The 24,147-nt window shown below is 36.8% G+C and overlaps 1 protein-coding gene across 5 annotated transcripts in view; it reads right to left on the bottom strand.

Annotated features, from left to right (window-relative positions):
- Dmxl1 (Dmx like 1) overlaps nt 1-24,147 on the bottom strand; it is a 151,741-nt gene that overhangs the window by 69,005 nt on the left and 58,589 nt on the right. For all 5 annotated transcript variants that reach the window (XR_013046084.1, XM_076555237.1, XM_076555238.1 and 2 more), the window contains exons 16-24: nt 22,836-22,955; nt 22,072-22,293; nt 13,813-15,495; nt 12,583-12,690; nt 6,087-6,256; nt 5,351-5,448; nt 4,103-4,268; nt 3,244-3,505; nt 14-1,095 (exon numbers count right to left, since the gene is read on the bottom strand). Coding sequence is in view for 4 of the 5 variants with exons in the window: in XM_076555237.1 (XP_076411352.1) it covers nt 14-1,095; nt 3,244-3,505; nt 4,103-4,268; nt 5,351-5,448; nt 6,087-6,256; nt 12,583-12,690; nt 13,813-15,495; nt 22,072-22,293; nt 22,836-22,955 (3,911 nt within the window). In the remaining variant the exon portion in view is untranslated. The remainder of the gene's footprint in view (nt 1-13; nt 1,096-3,243; nt 3,506-4,102; nt 4,269-5,350; nt 5,449-6,086; nt 6,257-12,582; nt 12,691-13,812; nt 15,496-22,071; nt 22,294-22,835; nt 22,956-24,147) is intronic.

Genomic DNA, 24,147 nt, shown 5'->3' with positions numbered 1-24,147 from the left:
AAATGTTACATACCTGCTGAGATTCTTGTAAAAGTAAAATTAATTCCATTCTCACAGATGCAAGACCCCCACCATGAGAGCCATGAAGTACGCAGTAACTAAGAAACATTCTCAAGAGTGACTGATACTTCAAAAGCCACTGTCTTTTTTCCTGGAAACTTTCTCTCCGTTGATTCACTTTTGTTTGGTGGGGCAAATCATCAGTCTCCTCACTTAACTCAGATTTCCCTGCACTTTGACTAAATGTGGTCTGCAGCTGTTCTGCATCTGAGCAAAAGTCACAAGTCCTCTGAAGAGCCACAACCTCTTTTTCAAGCCAGTGGTAGAGTTGGTAACGCAATTTCCCACCATCTATTTCATAGCCAGTAGATAAAGTACGGAGTTCCACTGTAAGAATCTTTAAACATGCTCTAAATTTTAGTTGAACAGCAATTATATCTTCTGATGGATTTAAAATATCACTTTCATCTAGTGTGCTTAAAGAGTCTGTGTAACTACTTAATTCATCTAATTTTTTGTCTGTTTTTCTTGGCAAAGGTTTTATTTCTTTCATTGAAATAGGGGGATCTTCATTTTCTTCATCATTCTCGCTATCCCATTTCAACTCCAAAGAGTCATCCTGAAATACCATACTTGGTTGGCTCCAATCAAAAGATAAGGTGGAGTTTGACTGTTTCTCTGAAGAACCTTCTGAAGAAGATTCAAAACCATTTATCAGTGACTGTGACCAGTCAACAGCAGAAGACTTATCTTCTCTTGCATCCGATTGTAATGGAGAAGAATCTTTACTAGTAAAAAAACTAGTAGATGCTCTATAAAAGTTTTTTGTTTTCTTGACAACTTTGGGCATCTTTGACAATACTTCCAAAGCCAACATGGGGCAACCAGATTTTAGGTGCGCACTAGCAGTACTAAAAAATAATCTTCTTTCGCTTAGATTAATTGTTCCAGCCAGTCCACTTTTTCCTGTTAAAGCCATATGCGTTGAAAATGTATCAGATGATCCAAAATGACGTCTTAGCAAAAGTGGATGGGTTCTTAGATAATTGTAGAAATTAAAAACTATAGGATTACAGGCTGACATCATGACTTGATCTGAAAATAAATTCACTTTATAAGTCAAAAGAAGCTCAAGAAAAATCTGAACTGAGAATTTATGACTGTATAAAAGTCTCTTTTCTCTTTGAAAAAACATGAGCAGGTCTTTGGACAAATTATAATAGACCACACTAATCCATATCACTGAACAGACAAGAGCACATTTTACAATTGTATTTTAAACTAAAACAATGCCTTCCTATAGAATTTTTAGCTCTTTTCTCTTGATTTCCTGGATACACCTCTTCAGTCAGCTTGGCTAGTCCTTGTCTTCCCTGACCATAAATGCTGTGCTCTATCCACACCCCCTGAGTTAAACTCCTAAAAGTCCCATGATCTTAAACACCATTTATATGCTGTTAATTTTCACATCTCTATCTCCTCTTTCCTAAATTCCCCATTTCATTATACTTAAATACAAACATTTTTGCCCTGGTGGTTTCTTATTTAATGTGCCCGTGGTGCATATCACCCTTTATCCACCCATCTCTTTAGATTGACTTGCTTATTTCAACAAGTCCTTTGCCCAAAGGTTATCTAATTAGAGAAGGTTTCTCTATCTAATCAACACTCCATCATATCATTCACTATTAGTCAAGCTAAAAATCCAGGAGTTACCATTAATTTCTTAGTCTTTGACACTCCATATAAAATTTAGTCCTGTGTAGTCAAACTAAAATTATCCCATATTCATATATTTCTCTCTGCCTGTAGTCCTATCATACTGGTACTATCAATTAAGCCAGTAGTATCATATCATTTGTCTTTCAGAAGAACCCTGATTTAAATCGTTCTAGGGGGCTAGAGAGATGGCTCAGCCGTTAAAGGCTAGGCTCACAACCAAAAATAAATCGTTCTAGGAATGTGGTCTTGCATTAGTATCTCTCTCTCTCTCTCTCTCTCTCTCTCTCTCTCTCTCTCTCTCTCTCTCTCTCACACACACACACACACACACACACACATTTTTTTAAACAAGGCAGGTATATTTAAAAAAATGATATTTTCCCTTCATTATGAAGAAGCCAGTTTGAAAATCTTTACCTCAGATGGCTACGAGACTTGAATACCTGAGTCTCAAGGCTTTCTTCTGAGTTTAAAAAGAGACTTACTTCCTGATTAAATAGTGCTACATAAAAAGTTATAAATTAGAAGCTACTTTACTTACTGTTCCAAATGATACACTATTAAACCAGCTACCACATTTAGTGGTAAACCAGTTCAATCCTACCTCTGAAAAATCCTGGAAAAGAAAATCCCACCATTTGTATATGACTCACAGAAAGAATTTCACTTTATAGTAGGCTATAAGAATGTTGCACAGCCAGGTATGGTGGCCGACACCTTTAATCCCAGCACTCCATAGGCAGAGGCAGGCGGATCTGTGAATTCAAGGCCAGCCTGGTCTACAGAGCTTGATCCAGGACAGCCATAGCTGTTACACAGAAAAACCTTGTTTTAAGAAAAAAAAAAAGTTTTACACACACACACACAAATGTAGAAAGAACCAGAAGTATAGTTTTAAAGGGTACGTTTAAAATAATTTATATGCTACTGATCCCAAGAAAACAACAGTCAGGATTTGGTTAGTTTAAGGTTCTCCTGTCACATCCCTTAAGTCAGCTTTCCTTACACTGAATATATTTTCCTTGTTAAAACTGATTAAGAAGTGTAATAACTCGCCGGGCGGTGGTGGCGCACGCCTTTGATCCCAGCACTCGGGAGGCAGAGGCAGGCGGATCTCTGTGAGTTCGAGGCCAGCCTGGACTACCAAGTGAGTTCCAGGAAAAGGCGCAAAGCTACACAAGAGAAACCCTGTCTCGAAAAACCAAAAAAAAAAAAAAAAAAAAAAAAAGAAGTGTAATAACTCAACCTAATATTAAAAATTGGCTTTACATTACTACCGTTTCTCCAAAGTATTTAAAATCTACTCTTGGTAATATTTATGAACAGTACATTCATTTCACAACAACAGGAAATCTAAAGTTCTCTGCTGTAAATGGTTTATCTTTCTGAAATAATAAAACCTCACTTAGTCACAAAGACCAAAAAATTTAATATTTATTATTACATTAGACCAGACAGTGGAGTACACTCTGAGAAAACACTAACAACACTTTTATTAGAATCTAGGAAGCTCCAACTTACCTTCATCCTCTGTAACTGGTTGCTTTATTAACGTTTCCAGGGCAGCACTATAATCTTCTAAAATCCAATGTGCCATACTCCGAAGAAAGGGATCATGATGTGCATTTATGTTCGATGAACTGAGTTCACTGACTGGAGAACCAATTCCCAAAACTTTTTTGCGTAAAATAGATTTGTATGTTGTAGACTTATCAAATTCAGACTCAAAGAGTCTTGCTATTACAAGAGCCAACTGAATGTCATTCAGTTTCTCAAGACATACCTTAAAAAATATTGTTTATAAATAAAGTCAGCTTTTAAGAGAAACTCAACCCATTTACCATAAATGTATAAGGATTTATTAATCTCTAAATTTTATAAGCAATAAATGCAATAATGGCATGCACATTGCCTACTTTAGTATATTAACATTTATAACATCTGCAAATCTATCTGTTATTACTAAGCATGTATTTACAAAATAATCTGACCTGAGGAAATGAATAACTCTACCCAGTATAAACTTATAATTTTTACTCTTAAATCTCAACTCTTCTCAATTCATCTGAGCAGACTAGAATTTTAAAATAAAAAAGATATTTTTCTCAAGTCCCTTAAGTAAAATAATAGCCAGATATACTTAAAGTGTGCAGAGTCATATGAATTACTCATTTTATGAAACTTGTTTTATCAGTTCTGTAAAATATCACTCCAGCTAAATAGTAAAAGTGTAAAAGATATTGTGAAATATTATCAGTTACTTCAGGTACTTAGCCTTGTATTATTTCTACTAGTTAAATTAAAATTTAAAAATTAAGATTTAGATGAATTGCTTAAAGAAATGATAACGCTAATTAAAAAAGAAAGTTTAATTATTTACCTCGATTGCATCTCTGAGGCAACCACCTAAAAGAAAAAAAGCTGCAGAATGTTCAAACCTTTGCTTGCCTAATAAAGAAAAGGCATTTTTCAAAGCTGCTTTACGCCATCTCTCTTCCTCAAAATTGTGTCCAAAAAACTGTGTCATTTTGGTGTCTTTTTGAGATCTATAAGGGAATGAAATTTATGAAAATTTTAAACTACTACTTAGGAATCAGCCTTTTACACTTAGGACTTCAAAGTTGGGACTTTCAAGGAGTAAGATGGATAATTCGAAGGCAGTCCACACTACAAAGCAATATCCAGTTACAAGAGAAGTTATAACAATGAAAACAAAACATGTGCCAGTTCATAAATCACTATGAACCTGCATCTTTACCAATAAAATAAGATTAAGTAAGCATTTACTTATATACGTAAATCTCACAAGTTATTTAAAAATCCTCTTACAAACTGCAAAGTGAAATGCATTCATTAGCAGCACTAAGAAAAACACATCACCTTTAAATCCATGCAGAATAATTTTACTAATACATATTTACATTAAGATAATTTACATATTAACATTCACACTAGTATAAAATTAAAACAACATCAGTAATTTTATTCTACCCATTTAAAAATGACTTTGGTAATCAAAAAAAAAATCAATGGAATCTGATAGAAAACAATCCTGAAAAACCTTAGATTCTTAGAAAATTCATATATTTAATATCAAAATTTTCTGTAGAGGCTGCCATTCTGAAACAGAACCTCCACCACATGGTAATCATAGAGAGCAGGTGCTGTTGACAAGTGAGAGCACAGAGACGACAGCACCTAGAAAAGGAGCAGTTTCAGGGACCCTGTGGCTCCTGTCCTCAAACACCAGAGGACAGATGCTCATCCCAGACTCCACTGTCCTCTCCTCCTCCCCAACACTGATGCAAATTCATCTGGACAAGTTTGTTTTCTACTCCACTTCCTCCCTCCCTGCTTCTTGGTGATGAGAGAGATGTTCTTAGAATAAGCAAATAAGAAAACAAACAAACAAACAAACAAACTTGTTTTTAGAAGGATGAATGCTAAACAAACTGAAGTGACACCATCTGGTTTCTTCTCACATGGAACACATGTAATCTTTTTCCCTATCAAGTATCTCCTTTCACATGAAAAGCAACTAAGAACATATTCAATAAAAACCTTGTTTTACTTTGTGCATTCACTCTGAATGAAAGTGACTTTTAGCTCTGAAGCAGTTTTTACTTACCTATATAATCCCCAAATCACAGCTTTTTTTTTCATTGCAAGGTAAAAAATTGCAGCATCTAAAGGATCATTATTTCTATGAAAGGCTGCTTTGGCTACCTACGATTAGAAAAAAGTCATCAATCTTTTACAGAAGTAGCTTGAGAGTGAACAAATAATTTCTCTTATATAAAAGATTAGTACATGCTATTTCTATGTTAAAATTTAAATAAGCATAAGCATATAAATAAGCATACATGCATAAATAAGTACATGCACATATCACAAATGGTAAGAGAACCACTTATAGTAGCAGAGTATACACAGAAAAGGTGACAGGGCTACAGAAGCCCTCCTAAACTATTGTATTTTTTCTCAACAAATACTTCAGAAATTCAGAAGTATACCAGTAAATAAATGTGTTAACTAGTGATTGAGGACAGATAGGCCTCATGGCAGGAGGCTAGAATCACAACAGCTCAAGAGTATGAGACAGAAGAAATGCATATTCAAGGCTAGCATAAACAATGTACTGAGATCACTAAATATAAAAAGTCAAAAGAAGGCTGGGCTAGGGACTCTGCTCACTGGTATAATGCTTACTTAGCATTCAAAAGACCCTACATTCACACCTAACACAATACGCACAAATTATGATGCTGTTTCTAAAACAAAATAACTACTATCAGAAGAGACAGGATGCCATTAAAGAAATATCCAAAATATACTATTGTTTTTACCCAAATAAAAATACTTACCTTTTCTATGCATTTGCGCAAGATGCGAGAATTGCGAACCCACCACCCCACACCCATTGCTCTCAGTTCCGACCAAGTCGGATCATCTTTCTGCATGGCTGGCAACATATTCAACAGTTCTTCTTCTGCTACCGAGTGAAATGCCCAAGCAAAATGACCAGTAGAGAGGCCTGAAGAAATGTCAAAAATGACACTTATCAACAATGCAAATATTATACAGCGATCATCAGAAATGTGTATATTTGTGCAATAAACATATAAATGGTTTTAGATTTTTAATTATTTACATAAATTAACTCCAAATAACATCAGTTAATATGTCAATGAATTGTGTATATCATTTAAGACAATCCAGTAAAATGATATATTCTTTAACTTTGCGGAGTCCTTCTACTGTAACAAATGAAAGAGTAAAATCTTGGAAATAGCATAAGTGAAAGTTTAAAGGATTTTAAGGAACTGTCACTAAGTACCCATCCTGTGTGTATGATTTAAGAAAACACTTCTAGGTTTATCCTCTCTGAGGCTACTTAAAACCATGATGGTGACAAGTCTGAACTGAAATCAGATGCTCTGGGGCATAGTCTTGATCTCTTAGGACAGGCCTTTTGCTCTTGAAAAATATCTGCCTTACCACCTTTGCAAATTGCTACATACATTAATGAGAAGTCCTGTCCCCTTTCAAAGCTTTTTCCAGGCTCATAACCACACATGATTTTTACTGTTGCTAGAAATAAGACTTATTTTTTTATTCTTGAATCTCCAAACAATGATACCACTCCAATGAATACAATTAATACCTATTTCTTTGAAAACATACAAACACTTATAGGAAATGTCACTGTGCTGCAGTATTTTTGTCCTGACTGTTACCCATAGACTTCTTGAGAATATAAGCAATTGGGAGCACTGTTACATAGGGGTGTGCTTTCCTCTAGTACTGTTTCTCTTTTCTCTCAAACATCTGTTTTAGATATTCTAACTCCATAGAATTAAAGAACTTCATGGAATCAAATAAAAAGTATAATTCAGTACATCAAGCATAGCACATCAAGGACTCCAAAATTAGGGCTGGAGAGATGGCTCAGAGGTTAAGAGCACTGGCTGCTCTTCCAGAGGTCCTGAGTTCAATTCCCAGCACCCACATGGTGGCTTACAAGCATCTTTAATGATATCTGGCGCCCTCTTCTGGCCTGCAAGCATATATGCAAGCAGAACACTGTATACATAATAAATAAATAAATCTAAAAAAAAAAAAAAGACTCCAAAATTAGAACACATACATTATATTTCAGTTATACTACAAAATAAAATATATAACCTTGGGAAAGTTATTACATTTTTAAGTGACTCAGGTTTTTATTAAGAAAATGTGAATAAAGGGTTGGAGAGATGGCTCAGTGGTTAAGAGCACTGGCTGCCCTTCTAGAGAACTCAGATTCAAGTCTCAGCATACATGTGGCAGCTTACAACTGTCCGTAATTCCAACTCCAAGAAATTTGACATGCTCACACATACATGCAGGCAAAACACCAATGCACATAAAATAAAAATAAATAAATCATTTAAAAAACAAACAAACAAACAAAAAAACCAGGGAATAGTGGCTCATGCCTTTAATCCTCAGCACTTGGGACGCTGAGGTAGGAGGATCTCTGAGTTCGAGGCCAGCCTGGTCTATAGAGCGAGTTCCAGGCAGTCAAGGCTACATAGAGAAACCCTGCCATGGAAAATAACAACAACAACAAATGAAAGAGGTGGGGGGCAGAGAGAGAGAGAGAGAGAGAGAGAGAGAGAGAGAGAGAGAGAGAGAGAGAGAGAGAGAGAGAGAGAGAGAGAGAGAGAAAGAGAGAGAGAGAAAGGGAAGGAGGGAGGGAGGGAGGGAGGGAGGGAGGGAGGGAGGGAGGGAGGAAGGAAGGAAGGAAGGAAGAAAGGAAGGAAGGAAGGAAGGGTGCGTAGTTATATCACATAGTCTTAAGAATTGAAAGAAATAATCCAATTAAGTAATATAGAACACAATCTGACCCATAAGCTTAGTTATTATGCTGTTTCATCATACTGACAGGATATTTTGATACTAATATTTAACATCTGTGTCAGCAATCTAATGATCAATACATGTAATAATGTTCAGCTTCTATTCTGTCTTTTCATACTACATTTTATTTAATGAGCAAAATAAATGATTGTTTACAAGACATGACTTTAACATATATGGCTTCACATTTTTAACCTATGCTAAGGAATAATTTCTTTTACTTGAAGAGATATTAGCATTCTATTCTCACTGCAGTAGTGTTCACAACAGCCAAGATGGGAAACAACCTAAATAACCATCTGCAGAAGCATGAGTTTTAAAAATACGATTTCACACACAATGGAATAGGAAATTCTCGAATATGTAACACAGATAAAATTTGAAGACATTATACTAAGCAAAACAACTGAGTCACATTAATAATTACTGTATTATTCTACTCACATGACTTATATTTGTTAGAAAAACAACATTCAAAAAAAGTATAAGCAGATACAAAAGCCAATAAATATCTAAAGGAAATAGCAGAAATCAAAATGTTAATTAAAAACGAGGTCATTAATAGGCTCAAAACAGTCAACTATAAGGAAATAATCAGAATAGAGTATCAAGAACTGTGAGTTTGTTTTTAAGTACAGTTGAGCTACCAGTAGGAGAATAGAGAAAAAAGGGAAAATAAATTTTTCAATCAATAGTGCTGGGACCATCCAGGAAATTAATCAAAATCAAGGATGCTCAGAGAACACAAAGCAGATCAAAACAACCTGTAATTCTGCATGTAACTACCACAACCAATAAACAGACCTGTGCATATACAGTCAAATTACAGACTCACACACACACACTGAATAGCCTTACTCACAAAAAAAGCAAGTGAAACATTTATTTCTCCTTAAAAATAATACTATCAAGAGAACAAAATGAAATATTTAGTGTTGAAAGGAAAATCATCTAGAATATGTTCAGCTCATTATCCTTAAAGACTTTAAAGGAGAGAAAATCAGGAAAAGGAGGGAAAAATCAGCTCTAAAAAAAAAATTTTGAGATGTTCTTCAGAATAAAAATAAGACAGGTAAGAAAAACAATCATTGAAGAAGAATTAAGTAAAAATAAAATGTAGGACCTGACACTGTAAAACTACTTGAAGAAAATAGGAGAAAGCTCCATGGCTTCAACAAAGATTTCAGTACAGACAACAACAACAGACAAATGGCACAGGAACCTCAAATGCTGCTGGTAGCAAACAATGAAAGGCACCAAGAACAGAAACAGCCTATAGCCTAAGAGAAAGCACTTACGATGCAAGTACTTTTCTCTACATGTAATAGGAAATTCCGATCAAGGCAGGGTGTGGTGGCACACTAATTTAATTCCAGCACTCTACAGTCAAAGGCAAGTGAATCTCTGTGAGTCCGAAGTCATCCTGGTCTACATAGTGAGCCCAAGGCTAGCTCAGGGATATATATTGAGACTGTTTCAAAAAGAAAAAAGAAAAAAAAAGTCGAAAATATAAAATACAGAAGAAACTTAACAGCAAGAAGAAAAAGAAACTTGATTTAAAAATAAATGAATGAACACTCCAGCCATAGAAGCAGGTAGGCTAATTGCAGCTCTTCACCTCTTTCTGCTCTCCTCAAAAACGAATCCCCTAGTCTCACCCCAGACCTGTCGCAGACTACCCACTGTGGCCTCCTCTACCTCTCCCCCATCTCCAGTGGAATACACAACTTCCCTCCAACCTTTCTTCCCCACTCACCACTTTATCCAAGTCCTCAAATCCAGCAGGCATTCCCTGGGAACCCACAGGCCACTCCTGCCAGATAAACGGTAGCCTAACTGTGGACCCTCCCTCTCTCTCCCTCCTCTACTCCAAATCCAATCCCCCAGTCTCACCCCGTCTCTGTAGCAGGTCATCTGCTGCCCACATCTCTAGCATATCAGAAAGATGTTCTCCTCAGATCTTCCCCACTCATCCTGTTATGCTAGCCTCCTAACTTTAGCACGCATTCCCTTGGAAACCCTCCAATCAACTTTGCAGAGAAGCGAGTAAGCCAGGGAAGCAGGCAGGCAAGCTTCAGATCTTCACTCAACCTTCTCCCTTCCAAATCCAACCCCCCATCTCCTGCTGATCTCTGTAACAGACTACCTGTTGTGGCCTCTCCTCACTCTCTGCTCCCATTTCTAGAGGAATAAGCAGATCCTGGTAGAACACCATGCTTTCTTTCTCCTGTGGACTCCCTTAGGCTCCTCCCAACTCATTCCCATTTCTAACTGACAGCTCCCAATACCTAGGAACAAATTTTACCTTGAACCCCCAGTGGCTACACCTAGCAGAATCCCAGAATTCCTTATCAGGCAATATGGGGCCACAACATACTCCGCAGAGTGATAGGTACAAAACATGTACCAAAGACAAGACCAGATATCAACACCTAGAATTTCAACTACCCCAAGCAGAGGAGGTTAGACTCGAGTGTAAAAACTAACAGGCAGGGAAATCTGTCTCCACAAGCACAGAGCAACTCTAGCACAGTGGGGACTGAGAACATCAACATCACTGAAGCACAAGACAAAGACTTAAAACAGCCTTCTGACTATGAGAAAGGTCCTTCTGGAGGAAATGACTAAAACCCTGCAAGAAATCTATGAAAACACAAACAAACAATGGGAGGAAATGAAGAAAACACTTCAAGACCTAAAGTGAAAAAAGGATCAATAAAGAAAACCCAAACTCAGGGAAATCTGGAAATGAAAAATTTAGGAATTCAAACAGGAATCCCAGAGGCAAATCTCACCTACAGAATACAACAGGTGGAACATAAAATATCAAGCACTGAAGACACAATACAAGAATGGCTACCTCGGTCAAAGAAAAGTTAAATCAAGAAGAAAAAAGTCTTGTCAAAAAACCATTAAGGAAATATGAGACACTATGAAAAGACCAAATCTAAGAATAATAGGAATAGAGGAAAGAGAAGAAATCAAAGCACAGCCAGTCAGTGGTGCACGCTTTTAATCCCAGTACTCAGGAAGCAGAGGCAGGTAGATCTCTGTGAGTTCAAGGCCAGCCTGGTCTGCAAACTGAGTTCCAGGATAGCCAGGGCAGTCACACAGGAAAACTCTGTCTTGAAAGACAAACAAACAAAAAGTAAGAAAGAAAGATGAATTACCAGTCAACATGCAGGAACATGTTTATTACTTCAAAACCTCCACTAAAGTGTAAATTAAAATCACAATGTGACATGGCCCATTATCTGGAAGAAAGATACTATACCAAAAGATTAAAATCCTTCTTTCCAAGGATTTGGAGAAAAGGGAAATACCATATGATACCAGTATGATCACCATATGATATGAGTTGTCATAGGCATTACGGAAAACTATACAGTATTACTTCATAAAACTAAAAATAAAATTGCCATATGGTTCAGCATTTCTACTTCTAAATACAGACTAAAAGGATTTGAAATGAGTTATGTTGGAGAGTTAAATGCATCCATTGTTCCCTGCAATATTATTCATAATAGCTCTGTTAAAATGCAACTAAAATGTCTATTAATGGATAAATAAATAAAATGTATATTTTCATAATGGAGTGGAACCCTAGTATCTTAAAAAAAATTATTACTTGTAACAACATGAATGAACCAGGAGAACATTATGCTAAGTGAAAGGCAGAAAAAGACAAATACTTCATCATTCTACTTACATGCAGAATCTACAATGCATCTTATACAAGCAAAGGACAGAATGGTGGCTACCAACACCTGGGGGTAGGACAGTGGGGAGACACTGACCAAGGAAGAATGTTTATGAGATCTAATGCACAGCAATGGTTACTGGCTTCTTTAAAAAGACAGCTGTGTATTTTATACTCATAAAGAGTAAATTTCAAATGTTTTCACTATAAAAAATTAAGTATTTGAATGACTGATTGTGTTGACTAATGATTAACTTGACAGAATCTAGAATTACCTGAGATAGATCTCTAGACATGCCTGTGGAAAGGATTATCTTGATAATATTAACTAAGGTGGATAAACTCACCTAAATTAAAATGCAAAATAAGGGGTGAAAACAAGCAGAGGGAGACAAAGGAACAGAGGAGAAAGTGAGAGATATATCACTGGGTAAATGCTTTACCTGCATGGCCCAAGTCCCACTGCTTAGAACATCATAGCCAGTAATGCTGGCACCCTGCACTAACTTCAAATTCCTGAGTACTCAGACAATGTATATTTGAGTTGAAGTTAACATCACCGAGATTTGTTACTTGTAATCACATATGTATCAGAATATAATATCTGTAATATTCTCATGTTAATTATAGTTGGGAATACACATTAATTTTACCAGTTTGGTGGATGGATAAATCTTATCCTTTACTACCCTCCTTTTGTCCTACCAAGTATCTCTTTTCCTTTCCTGGAATCTCCATGCAATAGATATCAAAGTTACCTTGGTGAAGGAGTTGAGCTCGATAGGCTGGAAGGGAAGTTGTAAGAAAGGTATGGAGTCGAACAGCCAAAAGAAACTTTAATCCACATTCATCTAGAGTTTCTCCACCTATAACCAGGAAAAAGTGTTGATTTTTGTGTTAAAAAAAAAAGTAAGTAAATGAAATACTAAAAACTATTTTATAAGTATAAATACTAAAATTTTTTACAATCATCATATGTCACAATACCATATATAAGAACAAAACATTCTTAAACTGGAAAAAAGTTTATTACTCCAAAATACTTTCTAATATTTTTGTAAACAATTTTTATATTACAGGGAAAACAGCAGAGCTAAATAACTGAAGATGAGAATGAACTGACTTAAAGTCTATGAACATTCTTTTTTTATAATCTGACCTCCTTTGATCTGAATCATTTAATACTTTCTATGGTATGTTAATAATAATGCTTACTATAATGGATTCAAATCATATCCACATCCCAAGAACCAGTTGTAACACTGAAGGAAATGGTTTTATAAACAGTATGGTAATTAAGTCCTGATTTTTCCTTTATATGATTAAAAATAACAGTAACATACTCCTATTAAACATATTAAAATAAACATATTTACATAAAATTAACATCTACTAGTAATACCCTCAAAAGTATAAACTAATTTTTTTAATTTAAAACTTTTTGTGTCAAATTTAATCCTTATTTTCTTGCCAAGTTTAGTTAAATGGTGAATCCTACTAAGCAATATATCTGGTTTAAAATAATGGACTTGCTAATTTTTAGACTCTGCTTGAGATATGATGGAAAATTTCCATTTCTATGTGCTCAAAGCCTAGATGCTTAAAAAAATGCTCTCTGGGTAATGAAAAGATCAAAATCTGTTGTCTTTGTATTTGTTATTCTAGGCAGGAGTACACAATAACACTAATTTTTCAAAAATCATGAATCATACTGTAATATTCTTCAGTAGATTATTCCCACATAAGGAAAAAACAAAAACACTTCATTTCAGCTACTTAAAATCTGTACTTCTGCTAAACTCATAGGGGTTCAGTTGGATCTTTTGTACTGAGCAGACAATTTTTAATGATGACTGCTATGAATTCCTGAAACATGAATTTTTTGCAATAGTTTTTAAACGGCCCTCATAATACCACTTTTATTAAAAATTACATAAGATCATTTTCTATAAAAATATTTCTTCCCATCATGTAGAGTTTACTCTTACCTTGACTTCTGTCCCTGCTTTCTCCAATATCAGTGCTTGTAGTTGCAATTGTATCTGCTAAGGCCATCAACGACATCTGTTCCATCCGGGTGAGCCCTGGTAAACTAGAATGCAGTAGATGGCCAGAAAGAACTTGTGCATGCTCAGGACCAAAGTAAGTTGGACTGTATTGTGAAAGGTCAATAACTCTGGGCTTTGTATCTTCTTCATCTGTCTCTAGCATGTGACTATCAGACATCAGAACTGAAGTTTGGAAAAGCTCATCATAACTTTCTTTTGATAACTTGTTTTTTTTCCTTACGGAACTTTCATTACTCAATTTCTCCAAAGATGAGCAATAGCTGTCATCATCCGCTGCAAGTAAGGCATATAAAGGAAGTGGAGGGACAGAATCGATCTCTGTGTAATCTGTGTTTTCAGTTTTGTTGAACGCCTGAGGGTCTCTGGTGGTGCTTCCACTAGCACTGATGGTGAGAGACCGAAGGCGGCGCTCATGATTGGATTCAGTTTCATTTAGAGCCACAACTTCCCCAGCAATGCATTTTACAAGATGTGACAAGATAGCCTTGGCTCTCCGGACTTTGCCAAGATCCATGAGTTCTAAAAGTTGCAAGGGATGGTACTGAGGTAAAGTTGGGGAAAGTACATGAGCTGCTTCAAAAAGACCAGAATCTTCCATATCCACTGAAGGGTCAAACGTAGTTTTCTTTCCACAGATTTTCTGTGCAAGACTAGTCATAGATCGAGTAAGAGTTTTCTTTGGAGGATGTAGCCCAGAACTTGATGAGTTACTTTGTTTTATTAAACTTAGTATAGATGGAGTGCTTCCATTGTATGAATCTGTTGTAACAAGTTCTTGTTTATAAGATGGCTGCCACTGGGAATACACATGCATTTCACAATCCATTCCTACCACAAGGATGCCATCCCGGACCCATGATAAAGAAACAGGAAAAGGTGGGGCACCTTCTACAGAAGAAACCAAGTCCACACTTCGTAATAGTACAAATTTAGAAAGAGGTACAATTTTAGTGCTCTCCCAGAGAGGAAATGTCTGGTTCTCCTTACCAGTTTGTTCTTGCACCTTGCCAGCCAGGGGTCCATACATAAAAAGTTTTGAGCCAATTCCAACAGTCAAGATATGAGAACCATCTTCTCTAGACATCCAATCTAAGTGAACCAAATGTTTTGTGTTTGATGTAATACTTTCTTTACTGCATAAATATGCCTCTTGCTTATTATAGGCCACTAAATTGCTATCAATACTAATGCCAGAATCCAACACTGTATTTAACTCATCTAAATGAATTGTTTGTTCAAGGACCCAACATGAACCTCCTGTCGACTCACATTCAAAAATACTTACGTGCATCACAAACTCCTGAGATTTACTATTAGATGCAGGCTGCTTATAGGCTACTGCTAAACGATTAGTATGTGCACAGCTCACTTCTACAGGCCTACCAGGTACAGTTATACTACTATTGCTCTGAAGTCCATCTTCAATGAGTAATGGCCATTCTTCCCAGATATACACAAGATCTGTTTTTCCATTCTTTGATGAAGCTGATTCTCCATCTGTTACTCTGCATCGCCAAAATCTTACTTTATCATCTGAGCACGAAGTTGCCAATAAATAAGGGGCACTGCATGCAGGATATATGGAAGATGAACTCAGGTGTCCTAGAAAGAAAATGAGCCATTAAAAATTTTTGATAATTATTTATATTTTCTATGTATTCAAAGTTTTAGCTGTTTTGCTGAAAACTACTGTTAAGAACATGAGAGTTGCTGGGCGCTGGTGGCGCACGCCTTTAATCCCAGCACTCGGGAGGCAGAGGCAGGTGGATCTCTGTGAGTTTGAGGCCAGCCTGGTCTACAGAGCGAGATCCAAGACAGGCACCAAAATGTGTGTGTGTGTGTGTGGTCTCAAAACAACCAAAAAACCAAAAAAACAAAAAAAAGAAAGAACATGAGAGTCTGAATTTAGTTTAAGACTCATGATCAGGCTCTTAATGACACCAATAAGCTTTATACTACAAGGCTGGTTAGATGACTTGGTGAGTAAAAGTGCTTGCTGCCAAGCTTGACAACCTGAGTGAGTTTAATTCCCGAATGCACACAGGGAAGAAAAGAATAGACTAACTCAAGTTGTCCTGAGTTCCATATATGTGTTCATGCAGACACACACACACACACACACACACACACACACACACCTGAGTTCCATATATGTGTTCATGCAGACACCCAAACACACACACACACACAAACACACACACCTGAGTTCCATATATGTGTTCATGCAGACACCCAAACACACACACACACACACACACAAAGAGAAAGAGAGAGAGAGAGAGAGAGAGAGAGAGAGAGAGAGAGAAATACTACAAAAATATCACCAAAACCTAGAACTAAAAAAGAATTCAGAAAATTTATTTCAATCCCTGCATGTTATAGGTTAAAGCCCACCCTGCCACCCTGTTGGAGCTGTGCAGCCTAGTCTTGGATGAGGATAAGGCTACCTGCCCAATTGGTCTCCTCAGGGCAAGGTACCTGTATAAACGGGCACTACTTGGCAAGAACCAGTGGTCCACAGGACAGCAAAGGAATTTGCAAAATTTGTGCAGCTTGCAGGCTCTTTTCTCTATCAATATATTGGTGATTCTTTGGGTGGTTTTTAGTTTTACTTTGTCAGTCACACATGTAATAGCTGTAATTTTCCCTGGAAAATTTGCTCTTTCTAGAATATTTTTCCCTAAGATTCAATAGGGGGCTATGCTTCTTAAATCTCTTATCTGGAATTACTAACTATAACTCCTAACCCTGGGAAGTTTTCTGACTCAATAGTGATAGTTTGGTACATGTAAGAAAATAATACTTGGAACATTAAGTATGTCTCACAGTTCTGAAAGGAGAGTAAGGCATGCATACACAGACTAGAGAGAAAGTATCAGGAATATACATAGTACCAACTGTTAAGTTCCCCGGACACCAAGCATAGATTCATTGGTAGGATCTGGTAGGATCCCAGAGTAAAAAATGCAAAATGTGGGATGGATAGATCCATCTTTACCATACATAGGAGCTAATATTGGTGGAGAAGTATGGTATAGTGAGATGGGAAAAAAGTGCTTTGTCAAAGTCTGTCTTTCACAGAGCGATTGAGACATGGGATCCTCTTGTAGAAAAGGGAACTGTAGAGAAATATATCTTGCAGACATGAAAGAATTCTCTGGGTTTGAATATTGTTGTCCTTAAAGCACTGCGCCTAGGTTTATTACTTTTTTACTTTGTAACCACAAGTAGCTGCCAGCTGACATAAGTGCTGCAGAGCAGGATGTGTCTGGCTTGATATTTAGTTAAGCTGCAAAATGCTAAATTTGATGTCTAGAATAAGGTTATGCAAGGGGTGGGAAGGTGCATCAGGGAAGCATATAGGGGAACAATGGGGGCTTTCATAATAATCATGATGTATTCCTTAAGTTGTGATGTATTTCTGAAAGTCAAAAACAGAAACCAATAATAAAGGTGTTAATGTAACCCTGGCAAGAAAAAACTCCGTTTAAGTATAAATAAAGATGCCTGAGCTTTCAAAGCCACTTGAGTGCAACCCACTTGGTGGTCAGAAGTTTTCCTTGCATCAATGCCCCTTCCCCGTCTCAGGACCTGAACCCAAGTTGAGGCTGGACCCTGGCACCTGACAATCCACATTATATAGGTTCTAACTTAACTGAACAATTGTACTATAAAGGATTATTAAAACTTAAGTTATTATCCTGATTCTGTACCCATCATTTGCCAGTTTTATAACCACGTATCTCAATTTTAAAAATATTAATATATTTTAAAAAATCTGTCAAGAGTCTCTAGGTCCATTTTCTTCATATTTTCAATACAAGTATGACTTCCCAAGCTTATGGTCACTTAACAGTTTTTTTTTATTAATTTCATTATTTGAAAATTTCATGCTTATACTATAAAATATTCTGATTTCCTCCCTCTCTCCCTCCTCACCTTCTACTTCTCCCTCCCATCACTACCACCCACTCACCCAACCCCACTAATGTCTTTCCTAGGTTCATGATTTTCAATTTTGTTTTGTGACCTATCTAGCTTAAACAAGGTTATTCTTGTCACCAGTGGATTAGAACTACTCACTGCAGCCTGGTAAAGGCAACAATACCCCCTCTTCTGCATCTATCAGTAACAAATTGTTCAGCAGTGAGAGGCTGGGATCTCTGAGTCCCTCCTCCATCCATGCTTGACTGATGACAGGCTCATTCATACACAAACCCCTTGCAGGCACCTGCAGCTGCTATGAATTTGTCTTGTCCAGAAAATGGTATTTTGCGGCCTTTCTTTCTATCTGCTGGTTTTTATAGTCTTATCACCCCTTTTCCTACAATTTTCCCTGAGCTGTAGAGGGAGACAATAAACATCTTCCATTAGTATTCTGTGCAGCCATGTATCTGCACTGACCACTAGTCATTGAGAGTAGACTCTTCTCTTACTAGTACTGCAGACTACATCAAAAACCCATGGTGGTGGGGATCACAGTCCCTAGTGGAGAACTGGATTTTATTATTTAGATAAACTGACACAGCATTTAATTGTCTTCTAAATATTTATGTTTATACCCCCAAAGTCTTATACAATTGAAGCATATTTAATAACACTAATCTATTCCTAAGTGAAATTAATACTTTATCAGACTTAAACTAACAATATATACCATTATTTTCCTAAAACAGGTTGTCAAATTTAAGGGAATATTGATAACTACTTCAGGCAGATGTAGGATCTCTATTACAACTACTCAACTGTGTTACTGTTGAGTAAAATATATATCCAACTCCAAACAGGGATGACTACATACCACCAAATTTATTCATAAAATATAGGTAACTGGGCTGGGGAGATAGCTCAGTCAATTCAGTGCCTGATGCATAAGTACAAGGATCTGAGGTGGGGTATTGAGAACCCAGGTAAAAAGCTGGGCATGAAACATATCAACTAGGAAGTTAACTGTAAAAAAAAGCAATTGAAAAGAGTTTAAATAGAATTATCCTACATATGTGGACAGTGCCGGGCCTGCCCATGGCATACCTCCCTATGAGTTATTGGTCAGAGGGGTCCTAGAGATCTATAAAACAATACGAGACATTGCTGTTGCCCTTGATTACCCACCACAACTAAATGATGTCACTCTACTGCTGAAGACACTGTACACACTGGCTGCAGGATATAGAGAAATCAAATTCAAACTGTCCAGGAAGCTTCTTCCTTGGCAGTGAGCTTCCATAGTGTGAAGATGCTATGCAAGAGGCTGGGCAAGAAAAGACATGAATGGTCACACCCAGCTCTGAACCATACATATCACAATACAACCTATCAAACAAAACATGCTAGTTTGTGCAACAGTGGCATTACTGTTAGAGGATAACTAAATGCTTACTGATTGGATCTGAAGCCTGCTCTACAAGAGGAAATTTCATGCCCTGTACTATAATCTAGTCAAAAGACCATGAGTAGTATCTGCGATTATTATTTTACTTAATGGTCTTGCTATCAAATTATCATCTAAATCTTTATGTTTATACCTATAATCTAGGCTGCTCTACAACTTGATGAGAGAAGCCTCTTTTTGCAGTGGATAGCAGTCAATGGAAGGATGCACAATTGGTCCAAGTGCTGATGAGAGACTAAGTACTCAGCCCTAAATGAAATACCAACTCCCCTCTTCCCAGTTCATGGAATATCACTGAAGAGAAGACAGACAGAATCTAAGAGTCAGCTGGGGGTGGGGAGTTGTATAAAATACTACCTTCTAGACATGACATGGCTACCACACTCATGAACTCAAGCAGCTGTGGTTACTGCACAGAATCAAACCAGCCAAAACTCTGGCATAGATGGGTAGATGGCATCCAGGTATTACTCCTTACTGAGCAGCTATGAGCATTTGTTAAGTTTCTGAAGGACAGAGAATCATTCTTTCTTGAGGATGTAGCCCTTGATAGGATTCCAATGCCCCATATGTATGCACATATGGGCAACAATAATTGGACTAAGGGGGTTATTTAAAATTTTTTTTTTTTTAAAAAGGACATGTAATGGGAAGGGGGCATGTTAGAGTGGATATAGATGGAGTTGAAGGAGGAAAATAGGGGTTATGTATGATCATATTTCATTGTATATGACTCGAATTATCAAGAATGGGGATAAAAAGAAAAAAGCTGGGAATAGGAGCTCTGTAGCTTTATGGGTAGAAGTCGGCAGTTAAGAGGTAGATCCCTAAAACTCACTGGCTGGACAGTCTAGCTAAATCAATGAGCTTCAGGATTAGTCAGAGACCTCAAAAAGTAAAGGTGGAAGGCTAGAGAGATAGCTCAGCAGTTAGAGTTCATACCACTCTTGCAGTTTGATTCTCAGCACCCAGATCAAGGAACTTACAACCATTTGAAACTCTAGTTTTAGAGGATTAGGTTGGTCTTTATAGACACCTGCATTCACACGCACATACCCCACAGATATCTTAAAAAAGACAGAAAGTAACTGAGGAAAGATGCCGGATGTGGGTCTTGGGAATCTAACTCAGATTAACTCTGATTGTCAGGCCTACCAGCAAACACCTTTACCCACTGAACCATCCACAAGCCTCTACCACAATTTAAAGTTCATTTCATCTTAACTGTCATGTTACTTTAAAGCCGTAAACAAATGTTAACATTACATTAGGGCCATCAATTTCTTTGTGTGGAATAAAACCATTTTTAATCCTTTCCAAGATAACTGAATAAATAGATAAATAAATAAAATTCACACTAGAAAAAAAGTTTTGACTACATGGCCCCCAAACACCTTTTTACTTTTAATAGGCTCTCATGATATAACCTGGGGGCCTGAAATTTGCTATGTAGACCAGGCTGGCATTGAACTTGCAGCAATTCTGCTTTTGCCTTCCAAATGCAGAGATTATGTGAATGAGCCACCAAATCTGACTTTGTTACCATTTTTATAAAATAAAACAAATCCTGTTTTTCCACATGACTTCTAAATTGGGCCAAAGAGTTGTCCTGATAAGTATCTTTGATTTCTCTATTTTACTTTAACTGGACTTCAACAATAAAGACCTACTTGTTGAGGCTAGTAACAGAATTCTATCAATACTAAAATCATTCTTTTTCCAGTTTCAACTCTCCTTACACTGTTTCATATATGGAAGAAGAATGTAAAAATTAGTCAAAGTATTGTTAATAACCCCAACTCTTAAAACTTTCATCTTTCACAAAAGATTAAGTACCTGATAACAGTATTTGTATTTTAATCAGTCAGTCAAAAGAATGAGAAATAGCAATGAAAAAAGGCACATTCTGAGTATGAAAATGAAAGAATGACTAAAACCATGGATGTTGTGTTGGTATTCTTAGAACCTTAGCACACTGGTTCTATATCTATAAGCACAGGAATCACTGGAGTACTAGTTTCCACCACACTTGTTGGCCTCTAACCTAGACTTTGTAATCAAGTCACACTTTCATGAGAATTTGATGATTTAAAAAATAGGAATTTGAGAGTAGAGTCTGGAATGATTATACTCCCTGTACTTGGGGGCTGAATAAGAGGACTGTTTGAGTAGGGGATGTTGACATCAGTTAAGGAAACTCCTGTTTTTAAAAAAGTCCAAAAATAAAGAGGCTTTGTATATTGCCTTGTATTCTTGATACATGTGTGTGAAATACCTGGAAGGCTTATACATCAGATCACTGGGCAATAAGCCACTGTGCATGAATCAGTAACTTCACTTCTACAAGTGTACAGTATACTCTTCTCCTGGGCTGGAAATTGTACTCTTAAAACCACTGCCTTGGAAGAAGGGTGATAATATAACACAGGAACCTTGGACTGTCTGCCTTAGCACATGGCTCCAGAAAACTACTATAAATACTAAAACAGTTGGCAAATAAGGTAAAAGTTATTACTGTCTACATTCTACAAACTTGCTCTTTGTTTGTCTAATGTAATAGTTAATTTTTTCAACTTGAAGGATTTGGAGTTGAGGGAAACAAAACTCTAGGCAAATGTCACATAACTTGAAAACATAGTAAGAAATTTAAACCTTCAATGTAATTATTTCCATTTCTGCTTTGTGTGTATTTCAGAGTGAGTTATAGTATTTACTTTTAGAAAGGGCATGGTAAACACTCATGCCTTACAAAGGTGGCTCAGTCTCTTTTGGTAGATCTTACAGACCTGCTGAAGGCTTAACACTGATTATCTCCACTCCTTCCGGTAGATCCATCTCCTTGCTGTACACCATTTCAGAGAACAGGGACAGCCTGCTGGTGCTCTGGAGATTGGCCCTGCAAGCCTGGAATCTCTGTGAAAACGGAGACAGAATTTTCTCTGGAGAAGAGGAATAATGCTCTTCTGGTAGCCAAACAGCTTCTGATAGTTTTGTGTCTGCTCTTTCATCTGTAAAACAAAAAACCAGAACCAAAAACTGGGAGGGAACTCTCTATGAGTAGGTATTGTAATTACTACTTTTTAATACATAGCTGAAATATAAAACTGTAGATACTCTACACAGAAAGAAAGTAAAAGTCATTTTACTTTTGGTATTCTAACTACTATAATTATCACCAGTATATAAGAATGGTTTCAAAAACTAATTCTAAACAATGGAAAAGGAGACACTGGTTTAAGAAAGGATAATAGGAGGAGAAAGAGGAAGAGGGGAAAGGGAAGATATGATCAAGGAACTATGAACATCTATAAAAAGCTAATAAACTCATTATTTTATAGAATTAATATATAATCTTAACAATAGTATTTACAAGAATAAACACGGTTTTACAAAACCATTTTTCAATTAAATGTATGTAGGATTTTATGAACTATGTAGTAAAGTAAAAGAAAAAAACTCTAAAGTTTCAAATTGTATATGTATATTTTGTTAAAATGTAGGTCTACTTGAATGTAAAAACAAAAACAACAACAAAACAAAGCAGACTTACCCAGTGAGACAGGAATGGACCTTAAGTGTAAATCCCACATACGTAACAGTGAACGGTTGTCTTGAGTGCACTCTATAACAACCAGGTAGAACTTTTCAGAAAATCTATGAGGTGAATTGCCTGTTGACATCAGGAATATTTTTCATTAACACAGACAGATGAGATAGTATACCAAATATACCAAGTTAAAGCAGCTTTTTCCTTTCTTGGAGAGAGAAACTTAAAAAAATACAAAGCAGCATTACAGAATGTATTCAATGGTGTTAGCACATGACTTTGCATTATCTTGAAATTTTAATTATATGCATGCTGTCTGTAATTTCATTTTCAAAGTCTAAATTTTAAGTGTTGAATTTGAACATTTTAACCTTAAAAGGTCCTATTATAGTTATTAACACTGAACTGTTCACAATGAGATCCTAGTAAGTAGGACATTGCTAAAGAGATGGAAACTATGTAACACAGTACTTTAGGCCAATATATCACAATGAAATTGTGTTATTAAAAACCTTCCAAGGTAGCTGGATGGTAGCCCATGCCTTTGATCCCAGCACTTGGGAGGCAGGGGCAGGTGGATCTCTGTGAGTTCAAGGCCAGCCTGGTCTACAGAGTGAGTTCCAGGACAGCCAAGGCTACACAGAGAAACTCCTGTCCAGGGCAGGGGAGGACGACAACATGCAGACCTTCCAAGGTTAGTTCCATATAAAAATGTGAAGTCTTTATAAGAAAACAGAGTCAAGAAAAAACTTCCCTTTATGTGTGTGTGTCTCACACATACAAACACACACACAGACACACACGGGGGAGAGGGGTGGAGCGGGGAGACAGACTGACTGTTTGACCTACCAACTTTGCTAGTCCTAGATGACAAGAGTTCAGATGTGCTAGCAGATAACTATAATCTCAGTACCTTCATTGAGATAAGAGTTCAGATGTGCTAGCAGATAACTATAATCTCAGTACCTTTATTGAGATAAGAGGCAGATGTGCTAGCAGATAACTATAATCTCAGTACCTTTATTGAGATAAGAGGCAGATGTGCTAGCAGGTAACTATAATCTCAGTACCTTCATTGAGATAAGAGGCAGATGTGCTAGCAGATAACTATAATCTCAGCACCTTCATTGTGATAAGAGGCAGATGTGCTAGCAGATAACTATAATCTCAGTACCTTCATTGAGATAAGAGGCAGATGTGCTAGCAGATAACTATAATCTCAGCACCTTCATTGTGATAAGAGGCAGAGAGGAGACTTGCCTGAAAGCTCACATTCCAGTTAGCAACAGCCAAAAAAATGAGACTCTGTCCAAGA

Source organism: Peromyscus maniculatus, chromosome 19, assembly GCF_049852395.1.
Source record: "Peromyscus maniculatus bairdii isolate BWxNUB_F1_BW_parent chromosome 19, HU_Pman_BW_mat_3.1, whole genome shotgun sequence".
Taxonomy (NCBI): domain Eukaryota; kingdom Metazoa; phylum Chordata; class Mammalia; order Rodentia; family Cricetidae; genus Peromyscus; species Peromyscus maniculatus.
Note: the sequence above shows the minus strand (reverse complement) of the source record. Positions and strands in the feature narration are given on the sequence as shown.